At 49.3% G+C, this 22178-nt stretch overlaps 1 protein-coding gene across 6 annotated transcripts in view; it reads right to left on the minus strand.

Annotated features, from left to right (window-relative positions):
- Nucleotides 1-2007: 2007 nt before the first annotated feature.
- The window catches only part of PIP4K2B (phosphatidylinositol-5-phosphate 4-kinase type 2 beta), a 35968-nt gene continuing 15797 nt past the window's right edge, over nt 2008-22178 (minus strand). For 4 of the 6 annotated variants that reach the window (XM_002748504.7, XM_078374310.1, XM_017972713.4 and 1 more), the window contains 7 exons: nt 17997-18149; nt 16928-17074; nt 15886-15924; nt 15234-15347; nt 7181-7439; nt 6599-6702; nt 2008-5917 (listed from right to left, as the gene is read on the minus strand). In XM_002748504.7, the coding sequence (XP_002748550.1) occupies nt 5837-5917; nt 6599-6702; nt 7181-7439; nt 15234-15347; nt 15886-15924; nt 16928-17074; nt 17997-18149 (897 nt within the window). In that variant the 3' untranslated portion in view covers nt 2008-5836. Of the gene's footprint in view, nt 5918-6598; nt 6703-7180; nt 7440-15233; nt 15348-15885; nt 15925-16927; nt 17075-17996; nt 18232-22178 lie in introns of all 6 variants that reach the window. The other 2 variants (XM_035303302.3, XM_035303303.3) reach the window with 1 other exon arrangement.

Consider the following 22178-nt stretch of genomic DNA (forward strand, 5'->3'; position numbering starts at 1 on the left):
CTCCTGCTTATCTTTGATGGTTTCCCACAGATCTCTGCCCCAGCTGGGCAGCTACAGCCAGCCACTCAGCATGTGTGGCCTGGCCCTCAGGCTTGCTTTCTGGCTCTCGCCCTACTCCATCGGTGCATGCCAGGGGGACAATCCACAGGTCACTTGCTGCATACTCCCTGTGTGCTAGTCCCCACACAAGTGCTTTACATGGTCTAGGATTTATCATGACTCAAGGTAGTTGAGATTATCCTTGTTTGGAGATGAAGGACAGTTAAATAACTTATCCAAGTCTACTTTCGTAAGTGATAGAGCAAGGACATAAACTCATGTTCCGTTGCCTGTACAGCTTAGAATGCTTTTCATTCAACTCTGCGGGAAAACCTTTGCCTTTTATTGCTTCAGGTGGAAATTTGGCCAAGTAGGTTGAACCAGGTGGCTCATGCTTGTAATCCTAGCACTTTAGGAGGTGGAGGCAGGCAGATCACCTGAGGTCAGGAGTTTGAGACCAGCCTGACCAACATGGAGAAACCCCCGTCTCTGCTGAAAATACAAAAAATTAGCCGGGTGTGGTGGCACATGCCTGTAATGCCAGCTACTCAGGAGGCTGAGGCAGGAGACTTGCTTGAACCTGGGAGGCAGAGATTGTGGTGAGCCGAGAGTGTGCCATTGCACTCCAATCTGGGCAACAAGAGTGAAACTCTTGTCTCAAAAAAAAAGAAATTTCGGTCCGGGCGCGGTGGCTTACACCTATAATCCCAGCACTCTGGGATGCCAAGGCGGGTGGATCACAAGGTCAAGAGATTGAGACCATCCTGGTCAACAAGGTGAAACCCCGTCTCTACTGAAAATACAAAAAAAAAAAATTATCTGGGCATGGTGGTGCATGCCTGTAGTCCCAGCTACTCGGGAGTCTGAGGCAGGAGAATTGCTTGAACCCAGGAGGCAGAGGTTTGGTGAGCCGAGATCACGCCATTGCACTCCATTCTGGGTAACAACAGCAAAACTCTGTCTCAAAAAAAAAAAAAAAAAAAAAGAAATTTGGTCAAGTACCCATCAGTAGTGCAGATTAGTGTTTCTTAACCTAGCCAGCACATTAGTCACCTGTGAACTCCTGAAACACATGCCTTGATCCCACCCCTTAAGATTCTGATTTAATTGGCCTTTTAGGGGCCTGGGTACCTGTCTTTTCCAAAATTCCCCAAACGACTCCAGCCTTCAACCCGCAACAGATACATGGCCTAATAAGCAAGTAGAATGTTTGCATAGCAGAGTGGTTCCCAAACGTTAGCCCCCATCGGAATCACCTGGAGGGCTCACTAAGTTTGACTCAGTAGATCAGGATTAGGACTTGAGAATTTACATTTCTGACTCCCAGGTGCTAATGATACTGCTGGTCCAAGGCCAGGCTTTGAGAACCACTGGGTTTTAAACTAAGTGCCCAGATGGAGTAGATGAGGTGCACAGAGGTGACATGTTCAAAGTTAGGTCAGGTGAGCGGCTCCTAGCCAGCGTTCGTTCTGCACAGCTGGAGTGAGGGTGGTTTGTCCATTCTTCCATGTGTTTTTTCCTTGAGAGTTTCACTGTTGCCTGGGCTGGAGTGCTGTGGTACAATCAAGGCTTACTGCAGCCTCAACCTCCCAAGCTTAAGTGATTCGCCTGCCTCAGCCTCCTGAGTAGGCTGGGACTACAGACATGTGCCATCACACCTGGCTACTTCTTGTTTTGTAGAGACGAGGTCTCACTGTGTCACCCAGACTGGTCCCGAAGTGATTCTCCTGCCTCAGCCTCCCAAAGTGCTGGGCATGTGCCACCACACCCAGCCAGTAGTACTGTGCTTGTAACCACTGCTTATTAACTGCATCTGAAAGTGGGATGTCACTGACCATATTCTTTCTCCAAACTGAAGCCATGCATTGATTTAGCTGAAGCTGCCTCTAAAGCTAGGACCAAAACTTTTTACTTCTGGAAAGAAAAAAAAAAAAGGTTCATTTTCCAAGGACTCACACATAACAGATGTACACAAAGCTTTCTGAGTTTTATTTTTTTCCTCAGGTTGGAGATTCATCTTAACATGCATGCATTTGAAAACAGGAACAGGGTCTCGAACTGTTTAAAGCAGACATTAGACAAGCACGGGATTGAAAATTCCTAAAAATGGAAACTGCAGTGGGATATCAAGAAGTCACACACTTGGTGGGGTGGTAGTCTGTCCTGCTTCCACAAAAGGCGAATTTATACCTTCATTCACATGTTTTAATTTCAATGATCTGACCTGATGCTGGCGTGTGCTGAGCAGCACTGGGCCCCTCCCCCTACCACCTCACAAAGTGGGTCTGACCAAGGGCAAGAGGCTCCTGCAAAGCTTCTGCCCTGGGATCCTGGCACAAGCTGCTCAGGGACAGCTGAGTCTCCTCTTCCCCACGGGGCACTCTTCATAAGGGGCACATTCCAAAGGAGGGAGAGGGCCACATCACTGCCCCCTGCAGACGGCTGGTAGATTGGGGGACAGTTGTCTGAATGGTTTCCCTTTCAGGACCCCCTGCCTGCAAGACTGCCAGGAAGAGATGAGGCTCCTAGACTTGGGGGGGTGCCCACAGGTTTAAGGCCAGAGCTCTGAGGGTTGTTTAAACGCACTGTCCCTTCTGGCCCCCAACACCTGAGTAACCACATGCTGGGGTGCTGCTGTTTTCTCTCCTATCCTGAATTGGTAAAAAGTCAACTGGGGGTAGGACTGGCTACTGAGAAAAGTCCTGGGTCTGTCATCTACCTTCCCAGGGCAGGCCCTGGCAGACCGTGAAGATAGATAGGAAAGGCAGGGCAGGAGTTAGCCTCACACCCTGAGCGCCGCCAGCAGGCCTGCTGGAGGACAAAAGCACAGGCAAGAGGAAAGAGTGAAGTAGGGAGAGGGGATGAAGAACTGCCTGTGGCGGGAACCTAAGAGACTGCCACTGAGAACAGCCACAGGGGCCACTAGTGGCACCTGCCACAGACCAGCAACCCCTGAGCTAGAAGTCGAGAGGTGGAGCATTGCTTCAGTCTGTGCCCCTGAACTGTGGCTTCCTGGCATGCCTGTGACCCCAAGCCGTAGGGCACAGGAAAGGAGCTTGTGCTGGGGGACACAAAGACCCAGTGGTAGGGCCAGGGGCCTTCATCTAGAGGTCAGTGGAGTCTCCAGGGCAGTCATCACTGTGGCTAGGAGATGACACTGTCTTGGCTGTGGGCTTGTGGAAGAAGAGGGGTAGGGACAGGAGACAGGGTGACTGGATGCCAGCCAGGAATCCTGGCCTCACCCAATCAGCCATGTCCTTATTCTTACACCTTTCTTCTTGGGAGACCCAAAATTATTCTGAGATGCTATAAGACTTTTCTTCATGGCCCCAGTGAGTGAGGCTGAGGGTAGTCACTTCCCCTCCAATGCCTTCGACTGCCCAGAAAAAGAATGGCGGGACCCAAGAGGAAAGAGTGGGGATCAGTCCACTTTCTCCACATTCAAACTGCAGACTGCGTAGAATATCATGACAAAAAGAAGAGAAAGGAAACGTGTATAAACCAAGATAAATAGCTTTTAAACATTTGAATGCCAAAGGAATTAGGGGCCAAACCCAAGATTTTCAAGATAGCACAGCAAATGACCTTTAAAAAAAAATTGAAAATCCACCAAACCACAGCATAAAATGTTGTGACCGAATCAACAATACTGTCAGACAAACAAAAAGCATTTGAAACAGAATGCTACCTCTCAAAATGTAAACAATATACAAAACACACACACACACACACACTCTCTCTTTCAATGTTAAACAAGTTAGATACCTGGTAGTCGTCTTTAACCAGTAAGATTGTGTTATACTTTCCATATACATTATGGCAACATGATCAGCAGACCAAATGCAGAGAAGCCAGTCGGAGCCCGAGGCTGTGGCGGCTGCTAGAAGACAGCTTTCCAAGCTTCAGAGATGCTGGGCCTGACTAGGAGCAGATCCAAACTTCCATTCTTCATTATGAAGTGGGGAAATCAAGTCCAGACATTATTCCTAAGTAATCCCTTTCCCAAGTCCAATTTGCTTTCTCCACAAGCGGGTTGGTTTCAAGTTCCCTAAGTCACTTAGTGGTCTTGCAGCAGTTGGTCAGACCTACCTATGGCCCCTTCCTGGGGCCAGGGCAGTGGTTTTGACCCCCACCTGCCTCTTCCAGAAGGGTTCCCACCCAATCCAGCAGCCCCAGTGAAGTCCAAGAAAGCCATGTCTCCATTCTTTCCTGACCTGTGTGCTGTGAGTCAGGCATAGAGACAGTGCTGGTTCCTGCTTCAGAAGCTGAGTTTGGCCAGGTTTGGAGGGAGCCACAGGAAACCAATCTATTCATTCAAAACAGTTTCACACATGATCTTCACATCTTTGGGGTTATATACAAGTTTGACCGTATCTCATCCCAAATCCCCAGTTCCTGGTTGAGGGGGAGAAGACGAAGGAATGTGCCTCCCCCAGTGAAGAGCAACAGGGCTGTTTTCTCTCCTGGCCAGACCAGTCTGTGGCTTGTGGCTCAGTTCTAAGGACCTGGGTGGCAGGCTCTGAAGGCGGGTGGAACACCTGCAGGAAGCCACTCCTTCCAAGAAAGCCTGTGGGCCACAGATCTGCTAAAAGCCTAGAGGGGGCAACAAGGAAAAACAGCCCCAAGGCTGAGGCCAGGTCAAACCCCACATCAAGCCTCCCAACTGGATTTCCTGGATCACATCCTTGTGTAACTGAGGGCACCTTGCTGGTGCTGAGGAGGTATCTCTGCACAAGAGCACTCCAGGCGCTTGGAGATCTGCCCAGAGCTAAGAGCTCAGCTAGAAGTGAGAGTGCCTGGGAGGTCAGAAGGAAGGAAATAGACGAAGGCACAGGACCTCATCTGATACATCAGTTTCTGAGGTTTTCCCAAAGGGAAATAACCATTTACACATGAGGGTCCTGATAAATCCAAAGGTACTCTAGTTCCTCTTGACCTAGTGGGAGGCAGTCTTTACAGAGAGGACTCCTGAACTCCAGGGGCTGAGAGCCTGGGGCTTGGGCGATCATCACAGGGTTCTCTGAGAACCAGCTGTCTGAGAACCCAGAACCCAGCTGCTTTCCTGCCCCTCACCATCCCGTGAGGAGGAACTCACTCCCCTCTGAGATCTCTGATTCTGATCCGAGATGCCTGGTGTTGACCTGGTGTGTTCCGGACAGGATGGAGGAATAATGGAACATTTCACTTGAATCCAAGGTAGAAAGGTGGAGGAAGTTGTTCACAATACTCCATCAAATTACAAAGTTCATCCAGACAAGACCAAATGCAGCAGGGCGAGGTGTCTGACCTCTCCAATCTGGCATCAGAGCACTTGGTTCTGAAAGGACCCTTGTGTGGGGTCTACTGGGTATCTAATTAAAGGGAACTGAGAGCTGGGCAGGGACGGGTGGGGAGGGTGATGAAATACATGAGGATAAATAGCAAAACTGGAGCAATGACATTTCAGAAACAAAACCCAAATAAACCCACAGTCATCTCTAGCCCCAGGGTATCTTAAAAGGTTACAAGGTACCAAAAAGGGAACCCCTTTTTAAGCGGGTGTCGAATGGGGGGAAAAAAATCAAGGGTAAGCAGAAGGCAGGGTTACATCCCGTGAGTAGGTGCACACACAGCACATCCCCCTCCTCTTCAGCTGAAGTCTTTTTCGGTGTCACAGGCTGCAGTCTCATTGCTAAAGCCCTCCCGAACCCCCACTTTGCTCCCACCCTCCCATTTAGCCCAAATATGCCCTTCTCCCTAACTCCCGATCCCCAAGCCCATATCCAGCTCTCTGGCTCTGGCTGAAAGAAGAAGGTAACTATGTCAAGATGTTGGACATAAACTCGTTGAAGCGTTTGGAGTACTGCTCAGGGTTCACAGTCGAGATCTCCGCCCCTGCCTGCAATACACAAGAGGCTGATTCAGGTTGAGTTCCTCTGCCCCAATAAGAAGGCTGTACCTGGGAGAAGCCTGGGTATTCAGAAGCCTATTACTCAGTATCAGAACTAAATACCACCCCCTACACCCCAAGACTGAGCAGATCACCTCAGGAAGTGGCTCACAAGCCCCAAACTGTTCTGACCTCACGCCTGTGATTTTTTTTTTTTTTTCTTTACTCCTGTGATTTGTAACCCCAGGCCTGCACTAAAGTAGAAGAAAGGCAGTGGGGAGGTGGCAGAGAGGCTCTGGATGTCTGCAGGGCCATGCATGGAGAACAGGGCTTCAGGGCCATGGGGAAACAGGCCCACAGGGAGCAGTATGGGCATGGAAACAAATCTCTTACTGGCCCTTCAGCAAGATGCACAGCAGGCCCTGGGGAAAGACACTGGCGGGCTTGGCCCTGAGGGCTGGAGAACTAGGGGATAAACAAGTTGGGGCCAGCCTGGCAGGGAGGGGGTGGGTGATGGCAGGGAACACAGCAAGGCAGTCAGGCTGCTCTTCCAGTCTGCTGTCCTGGAAGAAGGGTGCAGGTGTGTGTTTCCGTGGCACAAGAGGCCTGAGACTGCCCTCCCTGGGAACTGAGGGTGAGCACGGATGCACCGATCCAGCTGGGCCCTGGGTGAAGACGGAGAGGACTCACCCCATGTTTCACCGTTTTGGCAGCATGTGCAGCTTTCTTCTTCGTGTCGTATGGCGTGAGGATATCGATGATGGCCATGAAATACACCTCCTTCTTGGGGGAACCTGGAGGGATATGGGGAGCAGGGAAGGAGGAAGAGGAGGCAGGAGAAGGGCAGAAAGCTGGGCACTGTTACATCCCCTAGACACAAGGCTCAGTTCCATCCCTATCACGTTGGGGCTGAGAAAAGGCCGAGTGGAGTCCTTCCCAGCTTTCACAGCTGTTATCTTACTGGATCTTCACAGTCACCCAGTGGGGCTGACAGGACAGTATGAATAAAGTTTGGTTCATCGCATGAACCAGAGCAGAACCATTCCTCAGTCAGCCAGGACAAGCAGGGAAGCAGAAGAAAGCCTGGCAGAGAAGGAGCCCCAGGGCCCCAGGTTCAGGTAGTGACCCTATAGGGGAGTCTAGAGGCAGAAAGACGCCAAAGGCAGCAATGAATGAGGTGGAGGTCCAGACGCCTTGCAGAAAAATCTAAACAACAAGCCAAGGGGTAGGATGAGGCAGGGCTGTGCAGGGCAGGCACAGGCTCTCACTTACTTTCATGGCTTTTCATGGCATAGACATCAACAGAGGGATCGAATTCCCCAGGACCAAAGAACCGAGGAAAGCTGAGGAGGTTGCCAGGGCTGTCCGGAGGTGTGCCATAGGAGCAGAGCAGGTTGCCGCCCACCCCGTCATTCTCACACTCCTCGTCCTCCGCCCGCTCCTCCACCTCCATCTCCTCCTGCTCCGCCCGGTCCACGTCATGGATGCCCACCAGCAGGCTGTAGTCCATGATCTTCAGCTGCGCCAAGAACTAGGAAGGCCAAGGACGGAAAGATGGAAGGAAGAAGTTACACAGGACATCTCAGTGGCATCTGGAAAGGGGGAAGAGGCATTCCTTTCAACTCAATTCTATAAACAGTTCTGAAATTCAACAGAGCATAAGGCATCAGAGCACCTGCCCTCAGCCATCTCTCTGTCTAAGTCTAATGGGGAAGACAGTCATTCAGCAGGGGAAAGGCAGGCAGGAGGTGGAGGCTGCAGTGAGCTGTGATCACACCACTGCACTCCAGCTGGGCGACAGAGTAAGACTGTCTCAAAAAAAGAAAATGGGCAAGAGCTGTGGGGAGTCTACAGCAAGGGGTGAAACCCCATCTGTACTAAAAATACAAAAATTAGCCCGGTGTGGTGGTATATACCTGTAGTCACAAGCCCCAAACTGTTCTGACCTCATGTCTGTGATTTATTTATTTATTTTTTCTTTACACCTGTGATTTATAACCCCAGGCCTATACTGAAGTAGAAGAAAGGCAGTGGGGAGGTGGCAGAGATGCTCTGGATGTCTGCCGGGCCATGCATGGAGAACAGGGCTTCAGGCCCACGGGGAAACAGGCCCATAGGGAGCAGTATGGGCATGGAAACAAAGCTCTTACTGGCCCTTCAGCAAGATGCACACAGCAGGCCCAGCAGGCCCTGGGGAAAGACACTGGCGGACTTGGCCCCGAGGGCTGGAGAACTGGGGGGATAAACAAGTTGGGGCCAGCCTGGCAACTTGTTTTGAAGGTCCTGAGGAAAGGAGTTAAGGCCACAGCTGAAGGATGAAGAGAAGTCAGTGAGGCAAGGGCTACAGGTCTAAAGACAGAATGAGCACTGCAGGAAGAAGGAATGGCTCTCCTGGGATCAAGAGAGGCCGTGGTGGCTGGGCGTGGCTGCCCAGGACGTAGGTTATCCCTTTGTCCGAAGTATCCACTCTGTATACACTAACGTCCCGTTAGTCTCTCAGTAGCTGTCTTGGTCATCAGTTTACTATAGTTGAATCGCAGTGCTTGTAGTCCAGTAACCCATGTTTGACTTCATCATGACCCCAAAGAGCAAGAGTAGTAATGTTGGCAATTCAAGATATGCTAAAGAGAAGCCATAAAGTGCTTTCTTTTTCTGAGACAGAGTCTCGCTCTGTCACTCAGGCTAGAGTGTACTGATGTAATTTCAGCTCATTGCAACCTCCACCTCCCAGGTTCAAGTGATTCTCCTGCCTCAGCCTCCCAAGTGGCTGGGACTACAGGTGTACACCACCACACCCAGCTAATTTTTGTATTTTGAGTACAGATGAAGTTTCATCATGTTGGCCAGGCTGGTTTCGAGCTCCTGACCTCAAGTGATCCACTTGCCTCAGCCTCCCAAAGTGCTGGGATTACCAGTGTGAGCCACTGTACCTGGCCAGCTTTAAGTGAAAAGGTGAAAGCTCTTAACTTAAAAAGAAAATAAATTGCATGCTGAGGTTGCTAAGATCTCCTGTAAGAACAATCTTCTCTCTGTGAAATTGTGAAGAAGGAAAAAAAAAAAGGCCGGGTGTGGTGGCTCACGCCTATAATCCCAGCACTTTGGGAGGCCGAGGCAGGTGGATCACGAGGTCAAGAGATCGAGACCATCCTGGTCAACAAGGTGAAACCCAGTCTACTAAAAATACAAAAATTAGTTGGGCATGGTGGTGCGCGCCTGTAGTCCCAGCTACTCGGGAGGCTGAGGCAGGAGAATTGCTTGAACCCAGAAGGCAGAGGTTGCGGTGAGCCGAGATCGTGCCATTGCACTCCAGTCTGGGTAACAAGAGCGAAACTCCGTCTCAAAAAAAAAAAAAAAAAGAAAAAAGAAAAAAAGTAAGAAAAAAAAAATCACGCACAGTATATATGTAGGGTTTAGTACTATCTGTGGCTTCAGGCATCCACTGGGGATGTTGGAGTGTGTCTCCCCTGATAAGAGGGGACTACTATATGATAAAATAGAACAGAAAACATCAGAATACATGACAGAAAGTAAGGACAGACAGTTTCAGTTGTGTGTATTCACTGGGTTGCAAGGTAAAATAGACTTCTAACTAGACTCAGAGACAAAGTCTGTTTAAACTATGTCGTCAACTTATCAATCCAGGTAAAAATAGAAGAAAAGGAAATGAAAATACAATACCACGAAAGAATGGCAGCCAGAACCAACCAACGTTCTCAACCCATTCCCTAAAGGTCAAAAGAAGCTGTGTGGTGCTAGGGGCAAGTTCTGGGGCCCTCCACTGGCATCATGTGACTCCCCTTGCCAAGCCTCAGTTTTCTCATCTGTATAATGGGTGCTGTGAGCAGGATGGTGGCTCAACTCTTTTATCTAGGATTTTATGACTTGGAGAAGAACAAAATATGGAATGACACAGGATGGAAATGGCCAGCTGGCATTCCAGTTTAGCTAATAATGAGTCACCATCACAAAGCGGTCACTAGGAGACTGCTAGACTGACCACACTGTGTTGGGACCTAACAGTGAGAGGACTAGGAGGAAAATCATTATGGGAGCAGAAAGGCTCGAGGCATGGGTCCAGAACACAACCAAAAGCACAAGGAGCCCTAATAATGGGAGGCCAGGAGGATCTCCTTGGAAGAGGAAGAGTGGGAGGGATGCCACTCTGAGCACTCCTAGACAAAGGCCTTTCAAGGCCCAGGGAAAAGGGGTTGGAGTCCCAGGAAAAAGAGCATCTGGCCTGGTATGGTGGCTCATGCCTGTAATCCCAGCACTTTGGGAGGCCAAAGCAAGGGGATCACGAGGTCAGGAATTCAAGACCAGCCTGACTAACAGGGTGAAACCCCGTGTCTACTAAAAATACTAAAATTAGCCAGGCATGGTAGTGTGCACCTATAATCCCAGCTACTCGAGAGGCTGAGACAGAGAATTACTTGAACCCAGGAGGCGGAGGTTGCAGTGAGCCAAGATCGTGGCCACTGCACTCCAGCCTGGGCGACAGAGAGAGACTCCATCTCAAAATTAAAAAAAAAAAAAAGAGCACCCATGCACCATGCCCTCCAGCCGCCTGAGAACATTTATAAAGCAACATGCAATGAAAACAAATGCACAGAGTAAACTCCATTAAATTCTTCTTAGAACCAGAGCAGGGGAGAGGTAGAAAAAGGAGAAGGAGGGTCAGGAGTGGTGGCTCACGCCTGTAATCCCAGCACTTTGGGAGGCTGAGGCAGGCGGATTACCTGAGCTCAGGAGTTGGAGAGCAGCCTAGCTAACACGGTGAAATCCCATCTCTACTAAAAATATAAAAATTAGCCAGGCGTGGTGATGTATGCCTGTAATCCCAGGAGGCTGAGGCAGAAGAACTGCTTGAGCCCGGGAGACAGAGGTTGCAGTGAGCCGAGATTGTACCACTGTAATCCAGCCTGGCTGACACAGTGAGACTCTGTTTCAAAAAAAAAAAAAAAAAAAAAAAAAAAAGGCCGGCTCAAGCCTGTAATCCCAGCACTTTGGGAGGCCCAGGTGGGTGGATCACGAGGTCAAGAGATCGAGACCATTCTGGTCAACAAGGTGAAATCCCATCTCTACTAAAAATATAAAAAATTAGCTGGGCATGGTGGCACGCGCCTGTAATCCCAGCTACTCAGGAGGCTGAGGCAGGAGAATTGCCTGAACGCAGGAGGCGGAGGTTTTGGTGAGCCGAGATCACGCCATTGCACTCCAGCCTGGGTAACAAGAGTGAAATTCCGTCTCAAAAAAAAAAAAAAAAAAAAAAGAGGAAAGAAAAGGTGGCTGAGTACAGTGGCTCATGCCTGTAATCCCAGCACTTTGGGAGGCCGAGGTGGGCGGACTACGAGGTCAAGAGATTGAGACCATCCTGGCCAACATGGTGAAACCCTGTCTCTCCTAAAAAATACAAAAATTTGCCAGGCGCAGTGGCTCACGCCTGTAATCCCAGCACTTTGGGAGGCCGAGGCAAGTGGATCACGAGGTCAAGAGATCGAGACCATCCTGGTCAACATGGTGAAACCCCGTCTCTACTAAAAATACAAAAAATTAGTTGGGCATGGTGGCACGTGCCTGTAATCCCAGATACTCAGGAGGCTGAGGCAGGAGAATTGCCTGAACCCAGGAGGCAGAGGTTGCGGTGAGCTGAGATCACACCATTGGACTCCAGCCTGGGTAACAAGAGTGAAACTTTGTCTCAAAAAGTTTCACTTTGTCTCAAAAAAAAAAAAAAAAAAATACAAAAATTTAGCTGGGCCTGGTGGCGTGTGCCTATAGTCTCAGCTACTCAGGAGGCTGAGGCAGGAGAATTGCTGAACCCGGGAGGCGGAGGTTGCAGTGAGCTGAGATTGAGCCACTGCACTCCAGCCTGGCACCTGGCATCTGGCACCTGGTGCCAGAGCAAGACTCTGTCTCAAAAAAAAAAAAGAAAGAAAAGGGAGAAGGAGAAGGACTCAGGACACAAAATGTCAGATGATGAAAGACAGAATAAGGAAAGAACATAGTTGGAGGTGACTAAGGAAATGCTTCCTAGCAAAAGGAAGTTTATGACAGCCATGTTCACAGTAGCGTTATTCACAACAGCTACAAGGTGGAAGTAACCGAAGTATACTGGCTAACTGTATATGCTAGCTTGACTGGGCCCAAGTGCCCAGACACTTGGTCAAGCATGATTCTCAGTGCATCTGTGAGGGTTTCTGGGTGAAACGAGCATTGAATTGGTGGATTGAGTAAAGCAGATGGCCCTCCCCAGTGTGGGTGGGCATCATCCAATCTGCTGAAGGCCTGAGGAGAAGAAAGAGGGTGACCCTCCTACGGAGGAAGAGGGAACTCCTGCCTGACGGCCCGTAGAGCAAAACCACACCACTGGCTCTCCTGGGCCTCTGGCTTGCTGACTAAAGATCTCATTGATCTCCATAATCCTATGAACCAATTCCTTAAAATAAATCTTTCTATAGATTTACAAAGTACCCTATAGGTTTTGTTTCTCTAGAGAACCCTGACCGATATATGTACACTAACTGATGAATAAACAAAATGTAATACATCCATACAATGTAATATTAATCAGTTTTGTTTTTTTTTAAGAGATGGGGTCGGCTGGGCGCGGTGGCTCAAGCCTGTAATCCCAGCACTTTGGGAGGCGGGTGGATCATGAGGTCAAGAGATCGAGACCATCCTGGTCAACATGGTGAAACCCCGTCTCTACTAAAAATACAAAAACTTAGCTGGGCATGGTGGCGTGTGCCTGTAATCCCAGCTACTCAGGAGGCTGAGGCAAGAGAATTGCCTCAACCCAGGAGGCAGAGGTTCGAGTGAGCCAAGATGGCGCCATTGTACTCCAGCCTGGGTAACAAGAGCAAAACTCCGTCTCAAAAAAAAAAAAAAAAAAAAAAAAAAAAGATGGGGTCCTACCCTCTCGTTCAGGCTGATGTGCAGTGGCATGATCATAGCTCACCACACTGTGAATTCCTAGGCACAAGGGATCCTCCCACCCAGCCTCCTGAATAACTAGGACTACAGGCACGTCACCACACCCAGCTGGTTTTTAATTTTTGTAGAGACATAAATTGCCCAGCTCTCCAACTTCTGGCTTCAAGCAGTCCTCCTGCCTTAGTCTCCTGAGTTGCTGGGATTACAGGTGTGAGCCACCATGCTCAGCCTTATTCAGCTTTAAAAAGAAAGAAATTCTGATACATGCTACAATACGGATGAACCTTGAAGACATTATGCTAAGTGAAATATGGGAGTCACAAAAGGACAAATGCTGTATGCCAGCCAGGTACAGTGGCTCACGCCTATAATCCCAGCACTTTGGTAGGCCAAGGAGGGCGGATCACAAAGTCAAAAGTTCGAGACCAGCCAGGCCAATATGGTGAAACCCTGTCTCTACTAAAAATACAAAAAATTAGCCAGGTGTAGTGGTGTGCGCCTGTAATCCTAGCTATTCAGGAGGCTGAGGCAGAAGAATTGCTTGAACCCGGGAGGTGGAGGTTGCAGTGGGCTGAGATCACGCCATTCCATTACGCTCCAACCTGGACAACAGAGTAAAACTCTGTCTCAAGAAAAAAAAATTGTTGTATGCTTCCACTTATGTGAAGTTCCTAGAGTAGTCAACTTCATAGGGACGGGAAACAGAATGCTGATTGCCAGGGCTTAGAGAAGGGGAATTGGGAATTAGTGTTTAATGGGTATACAGCTTCAGCTGGGGAAGATAAAGGAGTTCAGAGATGAATGATAGTGTTGGTTGCATAACAATGTGAATGTGCTTAATGTCACTGAACTATATGCTTCAAAATGGTTAAAATGATAACATTATTATTATAATTATTTTTGAGATGGAGTCTCGCTCAGTCACCCAGGCTGAAGCGCAGTAGCTCGATCTCAGCTCACTGCAACTTCCGCCTCCTAGGTTCAAACAATTCTCTGCCTCAGCCTCCCAAGTAGCTGGAATTACAGGTGCCCGTCACCATGCCCGGCTAATTTTTATATTTTTAGTAGAGACAGGGTTTCACCATCTTGGCCAGTCTGGTCTAGAACTCCATACCTTGTGATCTACCCGCCATGGCCTCCCAAAGTGCTGGGATCATAGGTGTGAGCCCCTGTGCCCGGCGATAAACATTATTCTATGTATTTTACTGCAATAAAAAAAAATACATTTTTTTTCAAGTTTGTTTGTAGGGTTTGGTTTTAACTTTCAATTTATTAAAAGAGAAGGAGACGCTGAGTTATCAAGTAGTCCAGATAACATTTTCACTATTTGGCACCTGTCCTCCCTGATTACAAACAGAAGTTTGCTGGTTAAGTGGAGAATCAGAGCCAGAGCCAGAGCCAGAGAAGGACCTGATTGGTGGATTATTTTTTTTTTTTTTTGAGACAGGGTCTTGCTGGAATGCAGTGGCACGATCATAGCTCATCCTACCTTGATCTGTTAGGCTCAAATAATCCCTCTGCCTCACCCTCCAAAGTGCTGGGATTACAGGCATGAGCCAGCATGCTTTGCCAACTTCTTTGGTCTTTGTTTTGAGACAATGTCTCGCTCTATTGCCCAGGCTGGAGTGGAGAGGTGAGACCACAGCTCACTGCAGCCTCATCTCCTAGGCTCAAGCAATCCTCTTGCCTCAGCCTCCCAAGTAGCGGGGATTACAGGTTACGCCTGGCTAATTTTTTTCATTTTTAGTAGAAGTGAGATCTTGTTATGCTGCCTAGGCTGGTATTGAACTGCTGAGCTCAAGCAATCCTCCCACCTCAGTCTCCCAAAATGCTGGGATTACAGGATCTTAATAGCTGGGTTCCTACAGCTCTGATGGCCAGATACCTTCTCCATTGTACAGATAACAGCAGAAGGGAGTTTGAAAAAGGTGTTGGAATGAATTAGTGAAAAGTGAAAAGCATTCTAAAGTGAATTACAAAGGTTCTATTGGTACCAATGATGCTCCATCAGATGGAATGGTCATTTGCACTTGCTTTAGGTGCTGGGCAGTGCCCGTGCTGCTCCTCCTTTTGTCTATACTCCTAGAAAGTAGTGAATTCCATTTTTCTTTTTTTTTTTTTTTTTTTTTTTTTTTTTTTTTTTTTTGAGACAGAGTTTCGCTCTTGTTTCCCAGGCTGGAGTGCAATGGCGCAATCTCGGCTCACCGCAACCTCTGCCTCCTGGGTTCAGGCAATTCTCCTGCCTCAGCCTCCCGAGTAGCTGGGATTACAGGCACGCGCCACCGTGCCCAGCTAATTTTTTGTATCTTTAGTAGAGACGGGGTTTCACCATGTTGCTCCTACTCTAGGTACAGAAGGAGCCCTGCAGGCGAAAATGAAGGTTAGTAAGTACCTCAACGTCCCGCTTCAGTTTCTCCAGGAAGTTCTTTTTACTCTCCTCTCCCACGTGCAGCTTCTGCCCTTCATTGAGGAAGTCATTGTCTTTGAATGTTGGCAAGTCCTTGGCCTAGGAGAGCAACAGCAGTTAGGCTGGGTAAGCCTAATTCATTCACCCCAGGGACACCCAACTGTTTTGCTGGGAGCAACCATACACAAAGGGGAAGGGTCCTCAGTGTAGACACTCAACCTGCTAAATCAACAGTGCAGGGACCTCTAGTCTGAGGCTTTGGGCAGGCAGGGAGGGCAAATACATGGCAAATACATGAAAGATGAGGACCAACTAAAGAATTCTTTCCTGTTGAGCCTGGACCAGCTCAGGGCTCAGGCAGCCACTCACTGACTTAGGCTGGACTACGAGATGGGAATGTCTGCCATCCCAGGAAGACTATGAAGAACCTAGTGATGGCAGAGGTAAAAGACTAGAGACCAAGGTCTAGGACTAGCACAAGGACAGGCAGGTGATCAGTGACACAGAGCATTTCATGTTGACAGATGGCATGTCTGGGAGCTGGGCTAGGGGCTGCGATGGGCAACAGACAGGAAGGCCGACAGGAGCTGTTTCTGACTCCAAGCTACCCTTCCATTCCTGCTCAGCACCAGCATACCTTCTCCTTGTCGCTTGCTTCTCTGGCAACCGTAGAACCCTGAAAGAATAAGAGCCATCAGGGGAAGTCCAGCTGAGGCAAAGTCGACTGCATGAGCAAACATGAGAGAGCCAGCAGGTGAACTCAGTAGGCTGGTTAGAGACCTAGAGGGGCCAGGAGGCAGCACCTTGTTCATCTACTCTGTGTCAAGCCCACTTATAGAGCTTGATGTACAAGACACTTGTTATATGCTCAGCAAAAAAGGACTGCACTGGAGAAGTTCAGTCCCTGCCCTTAATGGGGAAGACAGATATTCAGCAGTGGTTCCACAGTCATTAGTTCACTCACTACCATGGGGCTCAGTGTTACAGGGAGGAGACAGGACACTCTGAAAGCACATACCACAGGGGCTGGGCCTGGACAGGGGAGGGACAGTGGCCAGAGCCTACCTACTTGCTGGAAGTAGTATTTGGGCTGAGCTCAAAAGGGCAAGAAGGAAGTAATTAGGTGGGGGAAGGAGGAGGTGGAGAGAGGGAAGGAGACTGTTCCAGGCAGCAGATGTGAAATCGTGGGAGGAGGAGGAGCACTGCAGGAACGCAGAGGAAACCCGTGCAGCTGCAGCACAGAGGGAAGGGATGGTGGCGTAAGGTGACAGAAGTCAGAAGCCAGGATCAAGAACAAGGGGCACCCTGATTCACAGCCACAAGTGTGTCCTTCTCAGTGTTCAGAGATGCACTTGTGCTGTCAGTCCATGGGGGCCTGATGGATGCCAAAGTGTGTGTTAGCACAGTCTGTCCCCATTCTGCTGCCCTTGCTGTGCACATTCCACAGACAGGAACATCAACTGTTGCAGAAATACGGCACATTTAGGGCTTAAATAATCTCTTGTTACTGTCACCTGAATTTCAAACAGCCTTTGGTCCACAAGCATATCCACTCCAGAGTTCCCTGTCTGTGCTAATTACATTACCAGCTTTCCCAGTTACATGGAAGTTGGCATACCAGCCCCTCTGGGCCTCAGACAGAGGGGAGGCACAGCTTTGGCAAACACAGAGCCCTTTACCTTGAGGTCATACTTGCGATGCACAGTGAGCCGATGGCTGAACACGTTCCTGGTAACCACCATGTAGGTTTCCACACCATCCACGGTCAGGCGGTACATGCCCAGGAACTGTGGCAAAAGAGTGTTGCCATGACACTCCACTATAAACTAGGATGGAAAGGAAGAAGAGAAAGAAGACTAAGCAACAGGCAGGTGCCAGGGACGGACAGGGCTCTCCCCAGACTAAAATGCTCCCTAGCTCCCTGGGATTCTAACCTCTAGAATGGTCATTCTCCAGTTGGGTTCTATGAAGTAATAGGGATTTCTCAGGCTTAAAACAGGCAACAGCCACCTCCAGCCTCCTGTTGGCACGGCAGAGGGAGAGGCAGGCTGAGCAGGTGGCTCAGAGTCCCTGGGGGTTCATATTATTAGAATCTTACCTATGATTTTGTTTAAAATAGGATTTTACCACAGGAAAATCCCTGATCCACACCTTGCATCTCCTCTGCCAGCCTGATATGCGAAAACCACAGGGAAGAGAAAGGGTGCAGAGGCAGGTCAGGGATCCAGCCATCTGGGAGAAGAGAACGGCTCCATACCCAAACTCTTATCCATGCCATGCCCCGGGCTTTCTGCTGTAACTCCCGAAAGACCAGAAATTCCCTTCAGCCCTTCTCAGGTGCCCCAGAAATGAGGACCCAAGCAGGCTCAGGACAGACACACAGATGGTGCCACAGGGCTCCCTGCCTTCCTCGTGGACAGGTTCCAGATGAGTGGAGATGGGATTGGAAAAGAAACAAGCCTGCTGAGCCAATGGGGCCTCTTTCAGAAGAAATGGGGCAGATGCCAGAGCATGAACACTTCCCAGCTGGGCCTCGTCACTGATGTGCCTTCACGGCTCCTGTTTTCTTCTTTAAAGTAGGCATTTCGGCTCACAGAAATGTGGCTGCAGGAGAGTCCTGCTGCTTGGTGATCAGGAATCAGCTGCCATTACCAGAGAGGACTGACCCCTCCCTAAAAAGCTCCCCTGGGGCTCTCTTCTCCCTCTTCCAACCCATCCTCTGCAGCCCAGGCTTGGGACTCACCATACCTGGTGGTATTTCTTTAAGATGTTGTGCATCTCTGCCACGTCCTCACTGGACACAGTCTTGATGACAAAGCGCCGGTCGTAGGTGGTGAGGAAACGCGTGCCACACCGGCCCTGGCTGTCACTGTTGATGGGGGCGCTGCGCGTCACTGAATTCTGATAATCGAGACAAAAGCAGGCTGGGCTTGGCAGGGGAACAGGTTTCTGACTTTCACTGAGTCTTCCCTCAGTGGCTGGACTGCATGAAAGCCAACAACACTGAGACAGAGGGACTCCCAGATGGGAGCTTACCACCCCTTTTCTCACGGCGCTTTCATATCCCTCCCTAAGTCTTTCTTCAAAGTGACAAGAATTGTTCCTTACCACCCGTCCTTCATCCCAGTCTAGGATGGGAAGAGAAATGACTGTAAAAGTTTCCATCCTGATCCCAGAGAGCTACCCTACCAACTAAAGTCCTGCCTCTGATGGAGGGGGCTGAGTCTAATCTGGACCCTCACATGCACTTTGACCTTGGGTGAGCCATTTCACTTCTCTACCCTGCATTTCCTCATTGGGAACACAAAGAGGCGGACTGAGCTGATTCTCCCAGTCTCTTGGGGGTGGCAAAGATGAAGCTTGGGAAATACTGTTTTCAGGAGGTCTAACACAAAGAAGCAATGCGCAGTTGTCTCTTGTCCCTGCATCTATCCTAATGCTGAAAAACCTTCCCCAAAGCAGGAAGCTGCTCTTCATCTCTGAGCCTGACACCTTTCCCCTCACCTCAACCTCCTGCTTGTCTATGCAGGGCTGGGAGGCAGTTCTGGGGAGCTTTCCTGGCTATATCCCTGCTCCTCCTCAAGGCCCTACTCCCAATAGGATCAGAGAGCAGTAGAAGCCTCAAGAGGGAGGGTGGGGAAAGGCGTGAGTCAACAAGGGACATGTTCACCAAGCAGACACCAAGGGACCTTTGGGAGGCAAGGCTGAGGGGAGAGCCCAGGTGTCCCTGTTCCCAAAAAAACATAGGTAAGCATCATGTCACAGAAATGCCTCTTCTCCAAGCCCTTTCCCCATCTCTTAATGAGGATCCTGTTATTATTATTACTATTTTTGTAAAGATAGGGTCTCACTCTGTCACTCAAGCTGGAGTACAGTGGTGCAATCTCAGTTCACTACAGCCTGGGCTCAAGTGATCCTCCCACCTCAGTCTACCAAGTAGCTGGGACTACAGGTGCGCACCACCAAGCCTGGCTGATTTTCGTAGTTTTTGCAGAAATGGGGTTTTGTCTTGTTGCTCAGACTGGTCTAGAACTCCCGGGCTCAAGTAATACTACTGCCTTAGCCTCCCAAAATGCTAGAATTATAGGTGTGAGCCACCACACCTAGCCTTTTTTTTTTTAATTTTCTTTCTTTGAGACACATTCTCACTATCACCAGGTGCCAGGCTGGAGTGCAGTGGCACGATCTCAGCTCACTGCAACCTCCGCTTCCCGGGTTCAACCAATTCTCCTGCCTCAGCCTCCTGAGTAACTGGGACTACAGGCACACGCCACCAAGCCCAGCTAATTTTTGTACTTTTAATAGAGACAGGGTTTCACCATGCTGGCCAGGATGGTCTCGATCTCTTGACCTCGCGATCCACCCACTTCAGCTTCCCAAAGTGCTGGGATTACAGGTGTGAGCCACCACACCCAGCCTTTTTTTTTTTTTCTCTTAAGGATGGTGTTTTGCTGTCACCCAAACTGGAGTGCAGTGGTGCAATCATAGTCCACTGCAGCCTTTAACTCCTGGACACAAGGGATCCTCCCATCTCAGCCTCCTGAGTAGCTGGGACTACAGACATGCACCACCATGCCTGGCTGATTAGGATCCTACTCTTTACTTTCTCCTAACGCCTCCTCACAAAACCCTGGTGGAGGAGTAGGGGAAACTAAAGTCAGAGGTGGCAAGCAGCTCTGGGAGTTCCTCAACAAAGGTGCTAAAGTAACACCCCTCAAAACAGGCTGTTCCCATTGCAGAAATGTTGAGTAGACTCTGTGACTGAGTGCCTCTTCCTCCCAGCCCGGCCTTTCTACCAGTAAGACTTAGAAGCCGTAAGCCAGGCCGGGCATAGTGGCTCACGCCTGTAATCCGAGCACTTTGGGAGGCCGAGGTGGGTGGATCACAAGGTCAAGGGATCAAGACCATCCTGGCCAACATGGCGAAACCCTGTCTCTACTAAATACAAAAAATTAGCTAGGCATGGTAGCACATGCCTGTAATCCCAGCTACTTGGGAGGCTGAGACAGGAGAATCATTTGAACCCAGGAGGCGGAGGTTTCGGTGAGCCGAGGTCACGCCATTGCACTCCAGCCTGGGCAACAAGAGTAAAACTCCGTCTCAAAAAAAAAAAAGAAAGAAAAAGAAGCTGCAAGCCTAGTTGGGAGGTAGAGGCAGCATCTCCTGACTCTCTCAGTGGCTGGCAGTCCAACAACAGAGGGTCCCCTCCATGAGCAACATCTTCCCCGCCCTCATTTCAGTCATGAGCACAGGCATGCACCCAAAAGGCTATTAGGGGAAAAATGCAGACACTGAGAGGATGTAATTAGACAGCCCAGGAGAGGGGAAGAAACCCTTCACTAGGAATCCCTCATCAAGGAACAATGGAAGGAAGATGTAAGAGCAACTTGGGGTTGCAACAGTGGCAAAAAGCTTCCAGAAAACCTCCAGCCCCAGTCATGATCAATTTCAGGGTTCAATCCTAACAAGGGCCTGAAGGAACCTCCCAGTACCTCTTAGGTTGGGTATTCCTGGGCATTCAAGCCCCAGAAATCTCCCCCTCCTCTCACGGCCCCTCACCCTCCTCATCAGGATATTTTTCTCTGCATGCAAACCCTCCAGAAGGGAGGAGAGAGGGGAGGAGACTCTAACCCAAGGCCCATTCTGTTGCTGTGAACTACTCTGTGAAGGAGGTGGGGTAGCAAGAACTACAGTTCTGGAAAAGATTTGGGCATCCATTCTAGGTTTCACTGTGCTATACACTAGGTTTCACTATGCTACGGGGCAAAGAGTTTTCCCTACAGACAAATGAAAGTCAGCTATGTTACAGTGGCTAACACCTGTAATCCCAGCACTTTGGGAAGCCAAGGTGGGCGGATCATGAGGTCAGGAGTTTGAGACCATCCTGGCCAACATATTGAAACTCCGTCTCTATTAAAAAAATTACAAAAAATTAACTGGGCATGGTGGCAGACACCTATAATCCCAGCACTTTGGGAGGCTGAGGCAGGAGAATCACTTGAACCTGGGAGGTGGAGGTTGCAGTGAGCCGAGATTGTGCCATTGCACTCCAGCCTGGGCAACAAGAGTAAAACTGTCTAAAAAAAAAAGAAAAGAAAAGAAAAGAAAATCAGCTAGATTTCCTACAGCTATAAAGGTGAAGTGGAAAATTAGCCCACCTTCACCACAAGGCTGTCTGCCAGGGAAGAGGATCCAAGGAGACATGCTAAGCGGAGAAGTGGCAGAAATCATGAACTATGAGTCACTCACTCTAATGTCCGTGACACTGGGATTGAATCCTCCCAAGAGGCCAATGACCTCTATGATACTGTCACTCACTGGCATGCAAACTCCCCTCCCACCACCAGGATAGGGCACAAGTTTAGGAGGTGACACTCATACCTGGCAAGAGGTTACACTACCCTTAAAGTCTTCCTTTTCTCATCTGTTTTATCTGCTTTAAGAGGCCTCATTTCTTGCTGACAACAATTCTTTCTTTTTTTTTTTTTTTTTTTGAGATGAAGCTTCACTATGTCATCCAGGCTGGAATGCAGTGGCACAATCTTGGCTTACTGCAACCTCCACCTCCTGGGTTCAAGCGATTCTCCTGCCTCAGCCTCCCGAGTAGCTAGGACTATAGGCGCGTGCCACCACGCCCAGATAATTTTTTGGATTTTTAGTAGAGATAGGGTTTCACTGTGTTAGCCAGGATTGTCTCAATCTCCTGACCTCATGATCCATCCACCACAGCCCACTAAAGTGCTGATTACAGGCGTGAGCCACTGCATTGGGCTTTTTATTTTTTTTGAGACTGAGTTTTGCACTTGTCATCCAGGCTGGGGTACAATGGCGCAATCTCAGCTCACTACAACCTCTGCCTCCCAGGTTCAAGCAGTTCTCCTGCTTCAGCCTCCCAAGTAGCTGGGATTACAAGCGCATATCACCATGCCC

Source organism: Callithrix jacchus, chromosome 5, assembly GCF_049354715.1.
Source record: "Callithrix jacchus isolate 240 chromosome 5, calJac240_pri, whole genome shotgun sequence".
In the NCBI taxonomy this organism is placed as follows: domain Eukaryota; kingdom Metazoa; phylum Chordata; class Mammalia; order Primates; family Cebidae; genus Callithrix; species Callithrix jacchus.